The following is a 21,814-nucleotide window of genomic DNA, read 5'->3' on the forward strand; positions in this document are numbered from 1 at the left end:
CCGTTATTCCCATTCAATTATACTTTTTGATCTTTCCACAACTTTCAGCAGCTGACATTAATTTGGAGATGAACTCCGACAAAATACAACCAGAGCACATTACTACCTGTTCTGAAAGTATTCAACTACAGCTCCTACAGTAAGACATTCGCCACTAGACCCGATGTTTTCGGAATGACATCGAAATCAACTCACGAACCATTATTCCCAACATGTTTTCTCAAGGTCACAAGTGAACATCTCATTTTTAAAAAATGAATAAAAAGTATTCACTCATCCATTGTTAGCATATTCAAACATCAATAAATACATAGAATGATCCAAATCAATAGATAGTATACACTCAACAATTCAAGCTATATTTAAATAGTGAGGTCCACACGTTGTAATGGCAGTATTTGATTAACATTGGTGTTGCTATCCTTGTCTATCAATCGACAACCCAGATATCGGTATCCTTCTCTAGCTCCGCAACGTTACCAGATTATATTTTGACAATGTTGAAATATGATCGATTGACAAAACATTTTATTTGAATTATAAAATTTTTTTGCTGAGGGTGATGCCCACATGAGCTCCAGTCTTGTGCGTGGGGGATGATAATGAGAGATGAATGAACCTACAGTTTTAAGTGGGTTCCGAACCACCGGGAAGCGATTTTACAACTCATTTATCATATTCAGAGGAGTTGGCACAAGCGGTCACCATTATTCATTATTTATTTATTTATTTGGTTAGCAAAAAAATACAAGAATCGGAAAAGAAAAAACAGGCTATTGCCTAAAACTTCTTCAATTTCCTAATTTAGTTTTAAATTGTCCAAATATTATAGGTTATGTCCATTCAAATTTCTACACCAAATCACAATCTAAAATATAAATTAGAATAAAACAAACAATTTTAAATTTGACTTCTTAATCATTGAAAACTACATTTTCTTGTCGGATAAAATATAATTTCTTATTTTAAACAAGAATGAACCGTTAATATTACATCAGATATACCGTTACCAGCTAGCTATCTGCTATAGAAGGCACAAGGCAGAGAATCAGCAACGCTGTTTTCCTATCTTTCTCCACTGCCATTATAACGTGGACCTCACTATAGTATCAGAGACAACAATAATATTTAACGGTATCTTTATGATAGTATCCAGTCACCATTTGAAGCGATATTTGAACATTATATTAGATGAATAAAATAATGATTCCAACAAATAATAATCAATGAATTGACTCACCCATTGAAGGTATCTTGATGCAGAGAGCCTGTGATAGCCGCAGGTATGTCTTGCCCAGCTCGTACGCGCATATCTGCAGAACTTCACTGAAGTCGATTAACAGATCTAACAATACAAGTTAAGGAAAATTCTTGCGAAAAGCATGTATAATGCCGCATCCACACTATCGCCCAATGCGTACAAATGACGAGGAGCGCGAGAGTGTGGAAGGCTAGTTTGCCAGCGCTCACCTTCACTGGTCTTCGCCCCGTTTTTTGTCGAGCGAAGGCGAGTGGCCAGCCGAGCATCCACGAATGGTCACATTGCAGTTTGGATGGCAAGACCAACGTGGCCAAGCTTACCAGCGACTTGACGATAGTGTGGACTAGGCATGATAAATCATATTCTTTGGCTAGATTTGGCTTTTGGCTACTGGGAAATGAAACTGTTTGTATATATGAATTGACATTTAATTCTATATTCGCTCAAGGTATCTCATATTGAATAATAAGGTGTACAAACAGTAGGTTATTATGAAATCTTTTTGTGTAGTTGAGAAGTTGATATTGTGGTAATTATTCATATTGAATGAAAAAGACTGAGAAATTGTCAAAAAACCACTGATTTAAAAATAATAAATCAGTGGTTTTTTTGGCAATTTCTCAGTCTTTTTCATTCAATTATTATGAAATGTTATTCTATCAGCAAATGTAATATGTTCTATCAGTAAATCTTGATAAATTATTAAGTCAGTTTGTTCTGATTATTGCAACTTTCTGAAGGGGGGAGTATATCTTATTGATAGAGAGAGGAATTGGTTTATACATGTTTGGGATAAGAGATGTGCGATTGACGCACATCACTTATGAACTTATGAACTGATTAACTTGCAATTTCATTCATAAAAAAAAGAAATAGGCTTATATATGTACGGGATAGGAAATACTCGATTGAAGCATTATAACTTATGAACTAATGAACTGATTATCTTGCAATGTTATTAATAAAGAAAATATAATTGGCTTATATAAATGTAAGGGATAGGAGATACATGAATGACACATTATCACTCATGGACTAATAAAATAAACAACGCGCAATTTTACATAAAGATTCTGAATTTACCTTGAATATTGGATTATTTTCATTGCTATTAATCAGTAATTATAACAAATTCATCCAATTTGTGATTCAAAGTTTACACATCAATAAAAGCCCAACCAAACAGAGCTTTCTCCAAGTGAGGAGCCACGGCGTAATTTGTAGCAAGCTCATGATCATGAATGAAAGAGATTGCAGGTTCGAGACCCAACTCATTTTTCTTTTGATGAGAATTTTCAACTATGATGAAGATTATCCACGTAATTTTAGAATAATGAGTATAGGAAGCAGACAGTCATTTTCAAAGAATTGTTTAGTTTCAACAGAAAGGTCAGACTAAAAGTAATGGCAATTCAGGTAGGAAGAAGATAGGGTGGTGGACAGTCAATAGAGGTTGAAACACATGTCGGAAATTGAATGCAAGTTACTGGAAATGTAGAATTCCAAGAACTTGTCATTCGTAGACCAGGCAGGTAAACGACTGGACCTCCCCATCCTTGCTTTTGTCACACATTTCAATTGTTAGAACTCGCCATTTATGAATGAAGGAAAGGGAATGCTGGATTTCCCCATCCTCCCACCATTTTCAAAATGTCACTACCTATGTTCCCGATGTTATTTTCTATGTACCACATTCATTTAATTACCGCCCTTGATATACCGGGTGATTCATAAAGGACTTTACAACTTTGAAAATTTATATAAATCTTATTAAACAAGATACACAGCTGGTTTTGCTGTTGTGTTAAAGGAAAACACATCAAGTTTTTTTTACAATAAACTAAAGATGTTCTATGTGACTCCCATTCGTTATCCTGCAGACATCCCATCGATAGTCGATTTCTTCCCAGACTCGCACTTCCAACATTCACTTTAGGGCTATCACGCACATGTTGCAATGTTTCATGCGAATTTTCACTTCCCCAAATCCTACAGTTATGTGTGATAACTTTGCAACTTGAATGAAAAGTTGACTGATCAGAAAATATTTTGTTGTCCAAGTAGTGTTCATCATCATCCAATCGATTCAACATATCCACACAGAATTCCTACGGGCAATGTTATCAGTGTCTTTACCTGCATGTAAAAGCGAATATCGGTATGGTTTCAAATGCAAACTTTTCCTCAACACTCGCCAAACTGTCGATTGTGGGACTTGAAACTCTCGAGATGCTCGCCGGGTCGATTTCGTTGAGCTCTTGACAAAACTTTGTCTCACTTGCTCAACGACTTCCTCACATGTGCTTGGATGACCTGAGAATTTTGTATGTTTTACTGAACACCCTGTTCCTACAAAGCATTTATACCACTCATAGAGTGTAAAGTCTAGGTGGATCTTTAGTGTACTTGGTACGAAAATTTCGCTGAACTGTTGTCGCAGACTTCGATTCTTCAAACCAAAACACACAGCTAGCACACTCGGATCCAGTGAAGGCAGCCATCTTTGACGTAACTGCCGCTAGCGCTTGTGCGGCGCGACCAGGCACTAGCGGACTACGCAAGTCAAAACTTGAAGTGTTTTCCTTTAAAACAACACTAAAACCAGCTCTGTACCTTGTTTAATAAGATTTATATGAATTTTCAAAGTTGTAAAGTCCTTTATGAATCACCCGGTATGATAAGATCCATAAGATCGTGTCAGTTTTCTTGACAAAACAACCTCTCAATAACGAATACTTCTCTGCAGCGAATATTTTCTCGGGATAATCGACTTCGTTATACAGAGGTTTAACTGTAGATGTACGAACATAACTTTTAGAAACACTCATCAATGCTGGCAGTTGAGAGTTAATCTCACTATATAGATGAGCGAACATAGATTCTACAATTATAATTAGATTAGAAAGAAAGGATACGAGGTGTGCCTTCTATTCGACATGTGATGTAGACGCAGGCTGCCAGAACGAGAGGGTTCTTCCGTCCTCTGGTCAAGCCCCGCGTCAGGGCCAGCTTGTAGAAATTGTAGGCGGTATCTGTACAGTGCTGGTTCAACCTAAAACAAATTATTCCTCATTGATATGAGTTTTCAGTATTATCATAGAGGAGAGATAGCTTAAGAGTTGTTTCAGTTGTCTCTGGTATTATTTGACAGTAAGGGCTGTTTGCACAGTATAGATTGCTAAACTCGATTTAGTTAATCCAGTTTAAGTTAATCTGAAAGTTTAAACTTGAATCTGTTTTCTCAGTGCATTTACTAATCCAGTTTAAGTTAAACCAGTTTAGCGTTAAGTTGGTAATAGAATGTCATCGTTTATAATATCAGGAAGGCCGTTTTTACAGGAAATTTGTTATTTGTTTACAAAACATTAGTAAATTGAGGTTATGTAGCTACTATTTCCTCATTCAAAATTCACAGAGCTGTAATCTGTACGGTAATAAAAGTGAAAAGCGATCAAGAAATTCTTCAAAAAATGATGAAATGCTATATTACTTTTAGAAACAAACTTATATTTAGTTGGCACCAAAAAATATATTCTAGAAAGTAAGATAAAAACCTTATTTTGTTATGAAAATATACTTAAATCTACTACGGTCTTCCTCGTTTATTAGAAATCTCTCAAAAGCAAAATATGTTTTCTAATCAAAGACCACTGATAAAAATTGTCTTATTTTTCATCAAGTGGTTTATTTAATTAAATACTAAATTGGCACTTGCTTTACTCAAGCAAAACCATTAAAAAAATTCGGTATCATCCCAGAAATTCAAGTGATTCGTTTTTTGCCCAATTTTTCTCAGTTCCAAAATTTCTTCGCAGTCATCTTTATCAATTGCATTAAAAACTTCTATCAATTCCTCCATTTTAATTATTTTTACATTCAAATAATGATTTACTATAACCCAAATAATTATTATCGTCTACAGAAGCATTAAAAACAACCGTCGAAAAATGATTTACTATTGGCTGTTTCCCCATCAAATCTTACAGATGTCTAGTTAATCCAAATTATTTGGTTTAAACTTCCTGTTTTGGAGGTTTAAACTTTCCCAGAGTTTAAACTCAATACAGAGTTTAAACTCAATACAGAGTTTAAACAGATACTGCGCAAACGGAATTTTAGTTTAAACAAAAAATCCAGATTTTGTTTAAGCTTTAGCTTAAACTTACACTGTGCAAACGGCCCTAAGAAGATATTCCATGGTATGGGACGTTTATGTTCAAAATTTCAAGCCGATTTTTTGTTAACTCAAACCGATTACTGTCGACTACCTACTGTCTATTATTACTGTCTGGCCGGTTGAGAGAATAAGAACGGCACAGTATGGGAGACTACCAGCGTCACATGGCTTCACAAAAAACAACTACCAAGACTATCAACTTGAGTTAACATTGAAAATTGAAACATAAACATCCTATACCATGGTCTATCGTATTTTGCTATATTTTCTCTATGTTACAATGCAAGAGCAAACGGGGAAAAAAATTTTCTCTCGATAAAAATTGAAATTAATGAGTTTTTAAATAGAGGTAAATTCGCATGGCTTTTGATGGTAGGGAGTCCCTTGCGTTGAGGTCCCACCTTGCCTGAATATATCATTTAAGCCGCCAATGGTCCTTACGACTGTCGTACTTCAGCAGGAACCGACAGTTTAACGTGTGCTTCTGATAACACGGGATTGACCAGGGCAATAACTATTGGTGATGAGCGGGATTGAACCCTGGATCTCTAGACTGCTACGCAAGCACTCTATCCACTAGACCACGGATCACTTTCAATGGAGGTGACCACTGATGACAATGAATGCTAGTGCGGATAGAATGCTATCCAGTCAGTAAGTAAAAAGTAATCCTTAAAATAGGAATAGTGTCAGTGAAAATCATGAGATGAAATAGAATAGAATATTCTCTTATAAAGATTATAATTATTCATTATTCAATGGTTTATCCCATGTTTTCATGATTAATCAAATTCTATTTTATGTTTATTTCTTAGTTCAAGATATTGGTTTTTTCACTTTTTGTGTAGTTGAGAAGTTGATATTAATAACAATAATAATAAATAATAATAGTAATAATTTTTATTTTCATCAAGATGTGTACAAAAGAACAGAAAACAATATTATATAAAATAATATTAATTACACTGTAATATTAATTATTGTGGTTATTATTCATAATTTACCGAAACCGGTCTTTCTAAGTATCAATAAATCTGTGGTTTTTTGACAATTTCTTAGTCTTTTTCATTCAATCAAGATATTGTGTTTTTGTTAAACGTAGACTAGTCTATTTCAAATTTTTATAATGTATGAATTTTTGGCAAATAAATCTCAATTTCAATGATAAGGAGGAGCGTTACAAACTTCAGTCTGCTAGCACCACCTGGTTCGTGGGCTCGAATCCCGCCGATGGCATGGACGTTAGATCATTTCATCAATTCACCAATGTACTGTCCTTTATTACCCACACACAAGCAAAATGCTCATGTGGGCATCATCCGCAATAAAAAATTCAAGCGCTATCAAGAATTTTATTTTTATTCATTAAATTATAGTACAAAACACTAAAATCATAATATAATATTATGACCAAGGAGGAAAAACTAGGCTGAGCCTGTACTATTTCCCTCCCAAATTTTGATAAAACGTTGAAGATGTTGAAAGTATTATCAGGTTATGAAATCATACACCACTGCTTCGCCACTCAATTTAGGAATGTATTTATGATAAAGGTATCTTACGTAACAAGGATGGGAAGGGGCCATTTGCAGGCGAGAATGATTTTTCTAGTCGAGGCGTTAGTCGAGACTAGAATTTTATTTGAGCACTGCAAAAGACATTCACATCCAAGTAACGTATACTATTTTTTGTCATAATAATCTAAAGAAGAATAATAATTATTGAGCATACTCTACTGTAATAAAAAAAACACCTTCAGTATTCCAGGTGGAAGTTTTGTCAACTTCCACAAAATTCCTGATTCGGAATTTGTAGACTAGGATATGTTTATAGAATGCATGTAGTAGCGTCAGCACAAGCAGGTTATGTTTTTTATTTTTCAATTATTCTTCTTTATATTATTATGACAAAAAATAGTGTACGTTACTTGGAAATGAAAAACGTTACTTGCTCGAAAGAAATTCTAGTCTCGGCTAACGCTTCGACTAGAAACATCATTCTCGCCTGCAAAAGGCCCCTTCCCGTCCAATTGGAAAAATGGATTACTCTCAATTGGAGAAATGGATCTTACCTTAATTGTTGGCACAGATTTGTTATTCCTCTTTTGGCATTTTGAAGAGTTATTTCTCTTGACTCCTTTGTCATTCCAGTGTGGAAGTCTGAAAAAATCATTTTTACATTTGATAAAATTATCATAAATGAAGAGGATGTTAGAAGGTTTTTATTGTCTGCAAGTCAACTGTAAGATTATTTTAATATTTTGTATTGCCTATTGTGAGTGAATTTGTTCATATTATTAATTTATAGATTTATATAAATTCTATTCATCAAATTATCTTTTTTTCTATAGGGCTACTTTTTAATATAAATCTGAGTACCCTTTTTAAATTATTTCGTCACGACGTGTTTCGGCTACTAATGACTTAAAAATGGCATTAGTAGCCGAATCATGTCGTGAAGAAATAATTTAAAAAAGGTACTCGGATTTATATTTAAATATCGGGGACCGAGCTTCGCTCTGGAGTACAAAAGCATAAAAAATGTATTACGAAAGAATAAATTATAATAACATTCATACAGAAATGTTTTATCTAATCACAGTCAATTGAGATTAATTCCCCTCGCATAGGCCTAGTTGCACAAAAGCCGGTTAAATTTTAATCCTGATTAAGTTCACGTGAATCAAGTCAGAGAAGACCAATTCAAAAAGATAGGTCTACTGGAATTAATCAGGATTGAAAATAACCCGGCTTTTTTGCAACCGGCACTAAGTACCTGATTGAATTATTACAAACGTTCAACAGCTGAGTCATAATTTTGATACAGTCCCACACACATTAACTCGCTCACTCACTTCCATCACCAACAGACGACGAAATAATTATTATCAGCTGTTTTTCCAAGGATGAATAATAATTATCCTTTTAATGTCCTTCAGCGAGTTTTCCCAGGGATGAGACCTAGTGCAATAGAATCTTTATAATTATTATAAGCCTACTATCATAGACAAACGATAGCATAAGTAGATATCCCATGGTATAGGGCGTATATGTCGCAACCTTTACTGTTATCCCAAGCCGATAGTTCACGTAGTTCTTTCCCATGCAGCTGTGTGACGCTGGAAGTCTCTCAAATTGTGCCGTTCATACACTATCACCCCAACAAAACAGTAAAAATCGACAATAATCGACAGTAATCGGCTTGAGATAACAGTAAAAGTTGCGACATAAATTCCCTATACCATGGGATATCTACTTACGCTATTGTTTCTCTATGCTACTATGTTCTGAATTTCGTGAGAATCGTTAGAGCCGTTTTCGAGATCCGGTGAAATACAAACATATAAACATCCAAACATCTAAACATATAAACAGAAGTTGCTCGTTTAATAGTATAGGATTTTAAATCCTATTCACTATAATATCACTAAAACCAACAGGAGGTGGTTCAATTTGACTAAAATAATTAGTACAAAAATCAGAATCATCGTCAGATACCTTGATGAGGGTGAGATAGATAGTTACTTCAATATATAACAACCAAACTGGGCTGTCATTTATAACAGGCTATAATATTTATAGATTGTATAGAATAAGTTGAGACTTGACCCTCCATTCGAGCTTCCTGCCCAGCAGACACGTCTGACAACGCTTTTTGTGGCTTGGCCCTCAATATCAAATAATTGGCTTAGAACTTATTTCATCATTGCACTCATACAATATAAATAGTGTCATAATAAAATCAAAGAGTAATTTACAATACTCAATCGGGAAATTCTTGAAATGTGTACGGGCCAATTGAAATTGAATGTCTTTCAAACTCATTCTATAAGTCCGCGCCCTCTTTCTATCTGATATTAATTGGTGACTCTAGGTTTTGATGAACAAAAAACTGTACAGTATGCATCCTGTAGCTTTGCCTCCGTCACTTTGAAACGGCATATAGGATAGGTATGGATGCGGGGTAATATTCACGGCTTTACAAAAACATCAGGCTTCAGAGACCCTAGATCCCTAGATGGAGGAAGCTCCCTACAAACAGAGATTCTCCATGAATGAGAGAGTTGCAACGTATCACCAACAATGGAAAGAGTATGTTGAACGAATGTAATCTGATATAGTGAGGTCCACGTTATAATGGCAGTGGAGAAAGATAGGAGAACAACGTTGCCGATCCTCAACGCCTTCTATAGACGGTAGCTAATACAGGTTTATTGATGTGATATCAACTGTTCATTCTCGTTTAAAATAATCAATTATATTTTATAAGCAAGAAATTATATTTTTCAATAATTTCATAATGAATTTTCATAATTAAGATGAAATATTTCGTTAATTAATTCTTCATTTTTAAAAGACGATCTGGCAACAGAGCAAAGCGAGAAAGAGATAGCGCTATCCGCTTTGCTGAATGAGAGACAAGGATAGCAATACCATTAGTAATCAAACACTGCCATTATAACGTGGACCTCACTATAGGCTGTGTTGTGCTAAAAGGACGTAACTCCAAAAATCTCCTTGTGTATCTTTTCGGATGCAACACGTTGCTTTTGAGAAGATACAAAAGAGATATGTTGCTTATGGAAAGCATACATTTCGATGTTTTTGAACGGGTAGTATTGCAGTCTAGTGGCCCACCGCCGATAGGCAAAGCTACAGGGCCCGGACTGTACGTTGTAAGACAAAGTGTATATTATGAAAAATGTGAAACCTACTGCTTCCAAACCTCTTGTACCTTCCTTTGGAGTCCCGCACCCTCTTTCTCTCTGATATTAATTTTGGTAACTTCAAGATTTTGATGAAGAAAGTACTGTACGTTGTTAGACAAATTGTAAGTTATGAATAATAGTATATTTATGAATATGTATATTTTCAAATTAATAAATATGAAACCTACTGCTTCCAAACCTCCTGCATCCTCCTTTGGAGTCCCGCATCCCCTTTATCTCTGATATTAATTTTGGTAATTTCAAGATTATGATAAACAAAGTACTGTACTGTGCAAGACAAAGTGTTCATGTGAGTATATGAAAATATATGTGAGTGTGAAGTGTATATTATGAAAAATATGAAACCTACTGCTTCCAAACCCCCTGCATCCTCATTTGGAGTCCTGCGCCCTCCTTCTCCCTGATATTAATTTTGGTAATTTCAAGATTTTGATGAACAAAGTACTGTACTTATTGCAAGACAAAGTGTTATGCAAATATATGAAAGTATATGTGAGTGTGAAGTGTATATTATGAAGAATATGAAACCTACTGCTTCTAAACCCCCTGCATCCTCCTTTGGAGTCCCGCACCCCCTTTCTCTCTGATATTGGTAATTTCAAGATTTTGATGAACAAAGTACTGTACTTTGTAAGACAAAGTGTAAATTGTGAATAATAGTATATTTATGAATATGTATATTTTCAAATAAATAAATATGAAACCTACTGCTTCCAAACCCCCTGCATCCTCCTTTGGAGTCGGAGGCCACAAACTGCCCCAGAGCCGAGCTGCCGCCGTGTGCATTCTCCTCGAACTGTAGCTCTGACACAATCACACTGTCCTCAAGCACTGTACCACAGTTGGTACACACTGTGTCACCACGAGCTGGATCCACCTCCAACTCTGACGAGCCACAACTTTTGCACTTGTTGCCCGTCATCTGGAACAAAACAATAACCAAATATTCAAATTTTATTCTCTTCAAGAAACAGTTTACAAAATAATGTAAAATATATCACATAACCCACAAAATGGGCCACAAACAAAACAATTAATAAAGCCATTACTTATAAAGTACTCAATGAACTAGATCAGTGGTCGCCAAACTTATGAGCCTGTGAGCTAGAATAGCATTTATAAATCTTCTAGTGAGCTACCAACGAATATTAGAATAAACAAAGTATCTTTTATCGCCTATAAAAATACATTTCTAGTGTTGAAATCTACTTATATCATACCAAAAAGTACAAAAAAGGTGAAATGTACATTTCAATAAGAGCAGTGGGACTCTTTTTGGCGATCAAGTATTTTCTTGACGTTGTACCGCCATTCTGATGCAGTTGTCCAAAACATGTCCCTATATCGATTTTTTATGAATTTCATACTTGAAAAAGATGATTTACACAAGTAGGTAGAGCTGAGCATAGCTTTCAACCTCAATGCAACTTGAATAATAATTGGATATTTTTCTTTGGGGACTTGAGTCCAAATATTTCCAGTTGTAGAAAGTGATCTGAGAGACAAGATCATTTTAAAAATCCACAAATTCCATTTCAACTGAAGCCTGACCTCCACCAAAATGTTTTACAACACAAGCTGCAACATCTTCTGCATCGATCTCTACAAAAGGAGAGTTGACGAATTGTACCATATTCGATATGCTTTTAAAATCTTGAAATCGTTGATCAAACTGTTGTCTCAAGTCTGAATTGTAACGTATTCTTGGTTAAGCTAAGGTGCTGTGAAGGATTTTTCTCGTCATTGATTTTCTTCAGACTGGAAAAGTGTTTATATACAAACTGGACGACATTCTTTTCCCACATATCAAGCTCCTTGGAAAACGATTTTACAGTTCAAATCATTCCACCTATGTTCTTATCTTTCCTTGAAACTGCAAATTTAAATCATTAACTTCTCTGTTATATCTGTGAGAAATGCAAAATTTTGTAGCCATGTTTCTCAATGCATGGTTGCCAACCCAAGCATTTCTGTGAGCTACCAAAAACCACCCCACGAGCTACCGGTAGCTCGCGATCGACTGTTTGGCGACCACTGAACTAGATTAACTAAGAACCAGGTTGAGTAATGGATTCAGTAACAATTACAAGACTAAACAATAGGTACTATCATATAGGAAAGATAACATAAGAAGATATACAATGGTATAGGTCGTTTATGTTCCAGATTTCAAGCCGATTTTTTCTTGTTAACTCAAGCCTTCATTGTCGACTACTACTGTCTATTATTAAGGGCCGGTTTCCGAGTATCTTTTCGGATGCAACACGTTGCTTTTGAGACGATACAACAAAGCATCTGTTGCTTATGGGAAGATACATAAAGGGCCGGTTTCCGAGCTCGGGATTTAGCCAAGTCCTAGACTTTAAACTGCTGGAGTCAGAAAATTGGCTTTCCGAAACGGTGCTTAGCACTACCTCTGTAAACAAAGCCATAGTGCATGATAAATGTTGATGTAACGTCAGCACAGGTAGGGCTCCTACACCAATAAAAACACTAGCTGATATAGATCAGCTGAAATCAACAATTTTTTATTGGTGTAGGAGCCCTACCTGTGCTGACGTCACCAGAATGCACTATGGCTTTGTTTATGGAGGTAGTGAGTGGGCGCAGTCGTAGTCCACATTTAAATTAAATTTCGAAAAACTAGAAAATTAAACACAAAATAAAATAAAGAGAAAATAGAGTAAATTCATCAAGTTTAATCATTCATAAACAATCAACAGTAAAGTTTCAGCTATTTTGAATTATTTAGGAATGTTCCATTTCATTAATAAAAAACGTTTCCAATTATAGAAATGAGAAAATAAAGATTATCATAAAAACTACGACTATGCCCCGATTCGGAAAGCAAATTTTCTTGCTCCAGATGTTTAAAGTCTAGAGTTTAGCTAAATCCCGAGCTCGGAAACCGGCCCTAATGTTTCGGCAGGGTAGGAGTCTATAAACGGCTCAATATGAGAGAATGAGAGACAATATGAGATGAATACCAGCGTTACATAGCTTCACAAAAAACAACTGCTAGGACTATCGGCTTGAGTTAACAGTGAAATTTGGAACATAAACGCCTTATAACATGGAATATTTTCTTGAGCTATCTTGGAATAAGTCAAGGGCTAACTAAGTATCTTTAATACATTCTGGTTCATTCATTACCCACACTTGTGGGATCGATGGCATCAATCTAAAACACGTAATTCCACACATAAGGTGGGCCGTCCACTGGAACCGATTTCGTCCGAACTAGCATCGGCCGAAAATTACCGAACTCGTCCGAACGATCCCCCAACAAAGAAAGGAATAGATGCTCGTCCATTGCAACCGGTCCATACGGTCGTGCTCGGCCGTCTCCGGCCGATAAATTTTTCGATCCGAATTGAATGGGATTTTCCGGCTCTATCTGGCCGAACTAACTAGTCGAGCTGAGACAAAACAAAGTGTTCCTAACCTAAAATTGTTTCACAGTATTGTTGTTTTTGTTTTTTGAAGTTTTTCTGTTTAATAAAGTTGTAACTATGGACAATGAGAAGTTGATAAGTTTGGTTCGAAAGCATGTTTCATTGTGGGATATGCGAGACAAAAGATATCATCGTCGTGATGTTCAAAGGAATCTGTGAACAAAGATTGCTTACTAATGAATAACTAATTTAGTGGATATTTCTTTATTCAATTTTCAAAATCTCAATATAATCCTTCAATGTTGTTTTCCATCACGAACTGCTTATTATTAAATCACTTTTTGCTATTAGAATAAACGACTAGCAGTCAGATATTTTACAATAAATGAATTAATCACTCACTGTGACACCGAGATCAACGGGTGTGACCAGTGATTCACTCACTGTGACAACGGGTTGTGACCAACCGACTGCTAGCCGTTTTTTCTAATAGCAAAAAGTGATTCAATATAATCATTGTTCATGAAAAATTTTGGTGGCTATGATAGTAGTTAATTCAATAATTGGCAACTAGACTGACGTAGGCCTAAACGGTTCCAATGGACGACCATATTCGGCCGTATTAACGGATCGGTTGAATGGGGTTCCAGTGGACGGTTACCCTAACCGTTCAGATGGCAGCGATCAAGTGGCCGCTTTCAGTAGAGATTCAAATAATCAATCATAAATTCATTCACATTGTAATATGCCTTGTCACACAGTAGCTTCCGGACGGTTCTCTTGAAGGCGGCCAACTGCTTCACACCAGGAGGCAGCTTGTTCAAGAATTTCAGGGCAGAAATGACCAGACTGGTCTGTGATCGGTGGAGGCGTCTCCTGCGGACATCCAACAGCTCACGGTGCCTGGTGTTGTGGTAGTGGATGTCACTACGGGCAGCCAGAGTATGCTGTATTCTCTTGACTTATACACCTAGCACAGGAGGATGTAATGGCTGATGACCAAGGCGAGCAAAGATGGGCTTGCAGTGGGCAAGATGGTCGCTGCCTGTTATGATTCTTACAGCCTTCTTTTGCAACCTCATGACATCAGCCGAGTGACCCCAAAGGAGCAGGAACTTGGCTGATGACCAAGGCGAACAAAGATGGGCTTGCAGTGGGCAAGATGTTCGCTGCCTGTTATGATTCTTACAGCCCTCTTTTTCAGCCTTCGGACATCAGCCGAGTGACCCCACAGGAGCAATCCATAGATGATGTGGCAATGGAAGAGAGCATAATACATCATCACAACATACCTCTCAGTCTCCAGGCCCCTCATTTTTAGAAGGAAGCAAATACGGGAAAGTTGACTGGTTTCTAATCTTTGAAGCCCCTAGTAAATAAACAGGTAACCTGTGGACTCTGCCGCATTTGTATCCTGCTGCTCAAAATGAGGGGCATGGTGACTGAGAGATATCTTGTATGATGTATCACGCTCTCTTCCATTGCCACATCATCTATGGATGCTCATGTGGTGTCAATCGATCAATGTCCTGAGGCTGCAAAAGAGACCTGTGAGAATCATAACAGGCAGCGACCATGTTGCCCATTGCAAGCCATCTTTGCTCGCCTTGGTCATCAGCCATTACATCCTCCTGTGCTAGGTGTATGCAAAGAGGATACAGCATACTCTGGCTGCCCATAACTTGTTCAAATTCACTACAACATGACCAGACACCGTGACCTTTAATGTCTCCAGGAGACGCCTCCACCGATCGCAGGCCAGTTAAAGAATATCTGACCTAAAATTCTTTAACAAGCTGCCTTCTGGTGTAAAGCAGTTGGATGAGGCCGCCTTCAAAAGAAGACCCTCAGAAGCTGCTGTGTGACAAGGCATATTATAATGTGACTGAATTTATGAGTGATTTGATTTTTGTGAAGTGGTCACGGTTTTATCTGCCATCTGTATAGTTGTGTGTTTAATTACGTGTATTGGGAATAAATTTTATGACGCCACCGATCCCACAAGTGTGGGTAATAGATGAAGTAGGAGGTACGCTATTACACTAGGTATTGGACCCTCAACCAGCTTTGAAAGACCAGTCATTCATTCAGGGTTGAATCTACAACAGTTGCATTTCATTCCAATCAATTCGATTTCAAAAACTTGCTTTCTCTAAACATGCTTTAGGTCCAATAAAAAAATTATGAAGTTGAATACAGCCAAAACATTATGTAGCCTAGTTATAAATATGAGCAATTATGCACTTTACATAATTTGAGTCTTCGTCATTAGTTTTATACTTGTAAAAATTGGTATAAGTATACAAGAGAGCAATATTTTGTTAGTATATTAATTTATTATTATGATCAAATAGTAGGTCAATACGGTAGGTAACTTGCGAAAATTTGAGTACGGTACCAAATTTCAAATTAAGAACATGTGACAGAGTATAATAAGATATCAAAATAGTATTGTAAGAGCAACATAAGAACATAAGTAAATTAATAATGTTGAATTAATTACCTTTTAAAGAATAATATTCTACAGAAGTATCTGGTACAGCAGCAGACGATTCTTCACCCTTGACTATCAATCAAAACATGCGAAATTATAGGTTATGAAGTCAATAAAATTATTGCAATTGTGACAGAAAACTTCAGCATTTAGGAATTTCCAAATAATATATATTGTTTTAATAATTAGGATTATTACACATTATTAACTTTATTTATAACAGTTCAGTAACTAAACGTTAATGTTCGTGCAATAATACCAATTCAACACATTGTTGACGAGATGGAATGATATAGACATCGATATATTTATTTCGAAATTCGAATCAATTTATCTATCGATACTAATGTTACGATATTACTCGATAGTAATATCATGAATGTTTGTATCGTATCGATATTTTTGAATCAACATCGATGGTAAGAGGTCGATTTGTCTTCTTAATCGACAATGTGTATGTTTAGAACTAATTTGCCTACGAAGTTCAAATAATTTTTGTAACCTAAAGCTGGCCACTGACGAGCATTCCAAACGGCGTGGCGCGGCGCGATGTCACTCCAGCTGGAACGATCCAAATCCGTAAATATTTTGTGGGTCAATTCACGAGCATTCCATTCCATCACTCCAGTAGTTGATGGTTTGTGATCAAGTATGGACGAGGAACTTCTCCTGATTTCAACAGCTGTGTGTTTGTACGTAAAAAGGAAAAAACCCAAACGGAAATGGGTGAAACGTTTATTTTCGAATAGGCGGAATCACACGCATCTGAATTTATTTCAAGATCTTAATGTCGAACCTTCGGACTGGAAGAATTATTTGCGTATGGATGAAGATACCTACAACCATTTACTTCGTTTGGTAACACTGATGATTACAAAGAAAGATACAGTCATGAGACAGTGCATTACTCCCCATGAGAGGTTGGCTGCAACTCTACGTTTCTTGGCCACCGGGATGAACTATGAAGAGCTGAAGTTCATCACAGCGATATCACCGATGAGCCTCTCATCGAGTTGAGCTTCTTAGTAACTACATCTTTTGTAGCTGTGGGATCAACAGTTTTAAAATAATCAAGGATCATCTCCAGAGCAGCGTTCCTTTTTACCTTGTCATGGTAACCAGGGTCTGTTATTTTCCACAAACAGGTAGCCTATGATCCCTGTACATCTCGATCACAGAGATTACAAAATCCCGGTTCGAACTCATGACAACACAACAACACAAGAACAGAACAACAATCAAAACAAGAGCAAAACAGCAATCTATCCTTCCAAGTCAACGGTCTGACACGCACTGAGACGGGACAACCCACAGGTTTCCACATTCACGGTCGTTCCGTCGTTCCAGCATGCCATCGAGATTCCCCATTCACGAGGAGTTGGAGTGACGTAGGTTTGGCATGGCGCGATGGATTTTCAACCGGTTGGAATTCCATCGAACCTCGTCGCTCCACCAAAATACGAGCGCGATTCACCATTCACGTCGTTCCAATGGCACGCTACCGTGCCATTTGGCTTGTTGGAACGCTCGTCAGTGGCCAGCTTTACTTCATGTGCCCGGCTATTCAGAGTGCGATCTGAGATTGCTAGAGGTTAGGCATGAGTTATAATATGCTTTAATATCTCCTGCTTCATCCATTACCCACATTTGTACAATCGATGACGTCATGAATTCAATTTCAATAGGACACATCATAATAACACAACTATTCATAGGGCAGATAAAAGTGACCACTTGAAAAAATTCAAATCAATCATAAATTCATTCAAATTATAAAATGCCTTATCACAAAGCATCTTCCTGACGGCTCTCTTGAAGGCAGCCTCTTCCAACTGCTTCACACCAGGAGGCAGCTTGTTGAAGAATTTCAGTGCAGGAACTCTATAGCTGGCTTGTGAACGGTGGAGACATCTCCAAGAATTTCAGGGCAGAAATGGCCAGACCGGCCTGTGATCGGTGGAGACGTCTCCTGGGGACATCCAGCAGTTCACGGCGCGTGGTGTTGTGGTAGTGGATGTCACTACGGGCAGCCAGGAGTATGATATATCCTCTTGACATACACCAAACACAGGAGGATGTAGGCTGAAGACCGTCAGCACACCACACCAGCAAGGCGAGCAAAGATGATGGGCTTGCAGTGGGCAAGATGGTCACTGCCTGTTATAATATTCTTACATCACACTTTAGCAGCCTCAGCATCCCCCGCTGATTGACCCCATAAGAGCAATCCATAGGTGATGTGGGAATGGAAGAGCGAGTGATATATCATTATAAGGTACTTCTCAGTCACCAGGCCCCTCATCTTGAGCAACAGAAAGCAAATGCGGGAGAGCTGGCTGGTTATGGGGCCGAATGACCCCATAGGAGCAATACATAGGTGATGTGGGAATGGAAGAGCGAGTGATACATCATTATAAGGTACTTCTCAGTCACCAAGCAGGCCCCTCATCTTGACGAGCAGCAGAAAGCAAATGCGAGAGAGTCGGCTGGTTACCTGCTGTATATGACTTTTCCAGCTGAGTTTGCTGTCCAATACAAACCCCACCAACTGGATTCTGAGGGTCACGTGACAAGCTGCAGATGCTCCTTTGGGTCTTGTCCAAAAACAAGATAATATGCAATATATAGCCTGGAAATAGAATCCAATTTAGGTCGTAGATCGCTCTTTATCTACCAAACTATTAGTAGTAAAACAATGATAATATCATTTTTTTAAGTTTTACTTCATTTCAAGTATATACCATCAATATGATAACTTAGTTCGAGTGATCTGAGTTCGCAACTCCACCTGCTATCGCTGTGTCTGGTCGTGGGTTCGAATCCAGCTCGTAGTATGGATTTTTATATCATCGAATTACTTAAGCATCAGCAAAAGCTTTTCGACTTCATCCAAAACAAATTTCTAGTTTATTTATTTCTGGACTGAAAAGTGGACTTAAATCAATTCAAGTGGATAGCATAACCTATAATTTTTATTCATTCATAACTCTACCTTCATTGTATTATCATTCATCCCATCATCATCACCTAGGCTTAAAATACTTCTAGAAAGTCGCCTTTGTAAAATAATAAAATGCAAACCCTGCTAAATCCTAAGGGGTTCATCTAGTGAAATATTTCGTTCAATAACTTATACCGGTATTGCTTTATTCTCAAATCTTACACTCATCTACATAACAATAACACTTACATACTAGTAACAGAATATATATTATGAATATTGCAATACATGGAATCACAGAAGGAATGATTCAATATAATAATGTTGATCAAAAGCTTAAGGTGCAGTTTTTTATCGGGGCTACTGTATATTATAGTGAAATTCATTTTTAACTCAGCATCCTTTACAAAATAACATCAAATTCATGGTTCACTGTCAATCAATGCTTACATTTCTAAGTGAATCTTATCATATATCTTGAAATTATCGACGTTTTAGCTGGATCCCACAAATCAGAAAAGTGATCATCACAGTAAACGTATTATTCTAATGAGTTATAATGGGTCTATTCCCACTCAGTGACAGTGAAAGTGACCAGCACAGTGACAATATTATTATTATGAGTTTTAATTGGACTCAGTACAGCTGAGCGAGTGTGAATAGTCCTATAAGAACATATGAGAATAATATTCTTACTGTAGGCCTGCCGGTCACTGTCACTGATATGAGGAAATCCAGCTTCAATATAAATTGAGTAACTTGAGGCAGAAAAAGACAACAGTCTTTCTGAATAGTTGTAAATGTGATATTGTGGTAGTTATACATACTGAATTAAAAGACAACGTGCCGGTTAAATTTTAACCGTGATTAATACCACAAAAACCAATCAGAGAAGCCGTCTTTTCGAAAATGCCTTCTCTGATTGGTTCTTGTAATCACGGTTAAAATTTTACCAGCTGTTATGCAACCGGGCCTAGATGTTGCCCAACCACAAATTTATTAAAAATCGAAGTTTTTAACCAGTTTCGGTTATTACACAATTTTTATCTCTGGTAAATTCTTTTGGGTTTAAATCTGTGGTTGGACAACACATAGTCTTTTAGATTCATTAAACATCGAGAAACCAGTATTTGTTGTTACAACATTTTCAATCTCTGGAGTTTAAATCTGTGGTTGGATACCATTTAGAGCCAATTTCCGAGCTCGGGATTCAGGTAAGTTCTAGACTTTAAACAGCTGGAGTCAGAGAATTAGCTTTTCAAAACGGGCGTGGTTACAGCAAAATAAATCTTTATTTTCTCATTTTTACTTTCCTTGCCCTATTACCATAGGTAAGGAAAGTATTGCTTTCCAAAAAAAATTAAGGTACCCTAATTTCAAGTTTTCTATACGTTTCAAGGTCCCCTGAGTCCATAAACATGATTTTTGGGTGTTGGTCTGTGTGTGTGTATGTGTGTGTGTGTGTGTGTGTATGTGTGTAAGTATTGCTTTCCAAAAAAATTAAGGTACCCCAATTTCAAGTTTTCTATATGTTTCAAGGTCCCCTGAGTCCAAAAACATGATTTTTGGGTATTGGTCTGTGTGTGTGTATGTGTGTATGTGTGTGTGTGTGTATGTCTGTGAACACGATAACTCCATTCCTAATTAACCGATCGACTTGAAATTTTAAACTTAAGGTCCCTATACCATGAGGACCCGACAATAAGAAATTCAATAAAATTCAATTCAAGATGGCGGAAAAAATGGCGGATAATTACTAAAAAACCATGTTTTTCACGTTTTTCTCGAAAATGGCTCTAACGATTTTCTTCAAATTTATATCATGGATAGCTATTTATAAGCCCTATCAACTGACATAAGTCTCATTTCTGGGAAAATTCCAGGAGCTCCGTAAAATTCTTGAGAAAAATGGCGGATAATGACTAAAAAACCATGTTTTTCACGGTTTTCTCGAAAACGACTTCAACGATTTCCTTCAAATTTATACCATGGATAGCTATTTATAAGCCCTATCAACTGACATAAGTCTCATTTCTGGGAAAATTCCAGGAGCTCCGTAAAATTCTTGAGAAAAATGGCGGATAATGACTAAAAAACCATGTTTTTCACGGTTTTCTCGAAAACGACTTCAACGATTTCCTTCAAATTTATACCATGGATAGCTATTTATAAGCCCTATCAACTGACATAAGTCTCATTTCTGGGAAAATTCCAGGAGCTCCGTAATATTCTTGAGAATAATGGCGGATGATGACCAAAAAACCATGTTTTTCACGATTTTCTCAAAAATTACTTGACCGATTTTTTCATATTCATACCCTGTATAGTTATTCATCAGCTCTATCAACTGGCATGAGTCTTTTTCCTGGGAAACTAATGGGGGGTCCACCCCATCCTTGAGAAATGGACTTTGTAACCTCCTGGTGCATGAGGTAGGTAGGTAGAGCAGTTTATAAAAAGAACACACTCATAGTCGAGATATTTCATCTGTAGAGCAGCTGTTTTGACGACTTTTGAAAAAATAATCGAATTTCACAATTTACACAAAGGAAAAAGTACTCTGAAAACAATTATATATATAATTATACACATACACAGTAGTCTGATTGTAGGTGCAAATATTTTTCCGCCAGTCGTCATTATGTTATTGCCCTAAATTATTCTCCTCTAAAAATGAGGCTTACAGTTCAATGAGCAAGGAAAGTTGTGTGAGTGTACCACACCAGATTTTTATAATTGGAAACGTTTTTGACGAAATGAAACATTCCTAAATAATTCAAAATAGCTGAAGCTTTACACTATTTTCTCTCTATTTTA

General features: G+C 36.8%; 1 protein-coding gene across 1 annotated transcript in view; it reads right to left on the bottom strand.

The window, feature by feature from the left end:
• Nucleotides 1–16,366, bottom strand: part of LOC111063637 (transcription factor IIIB 90 kDa subunit) — a 130,032-nt gene extending 113,666 nt beyond the window's left edge. The window contains exons 1-5 of the mRNA XM_039425619.1: nt 16,066–16,366; nt 10,876–11,089; nt 7,510–7,597; nt 4,177–4,313; nt 1,241–1,345 (exon numbers count right to left, since the gene is read on the bottom strand). Coding sequence (XP_039281553.1) covers nt 1,241–1,345; nt 4,177–4,313; nt 7,510–7,597; nt 10,876–11,089 — 544 coding nt within the window. The 5' untranslated portion in view covers nt 16,066–16,366. The remainder of the gene's footprint in view (nt 1–1,240; nt 1,346–4,176; nt 4,314–7,509; nt 7,598–10,875; nt 11,090–16,065) is intronic.
• Nucleotides 16,367–21,814: the final 5,448 nt, after the last annotated feature.

Source organism: Nilaparvata lugens, chromosome 4, assembly GCF_014356525.2.
Source record: "Nilaparvata lugens isolate BPH chromosome 4, ASM1435652v1, whole genome shotgun sequence".
NCBI classification, from domain to species: domain Eukaryota; kingdom Metazoa; phylum Arthropoda; class Insecta; order Hemiptera; family Delphacidae; genus Nilaparvata; species Nilaparvata lugens.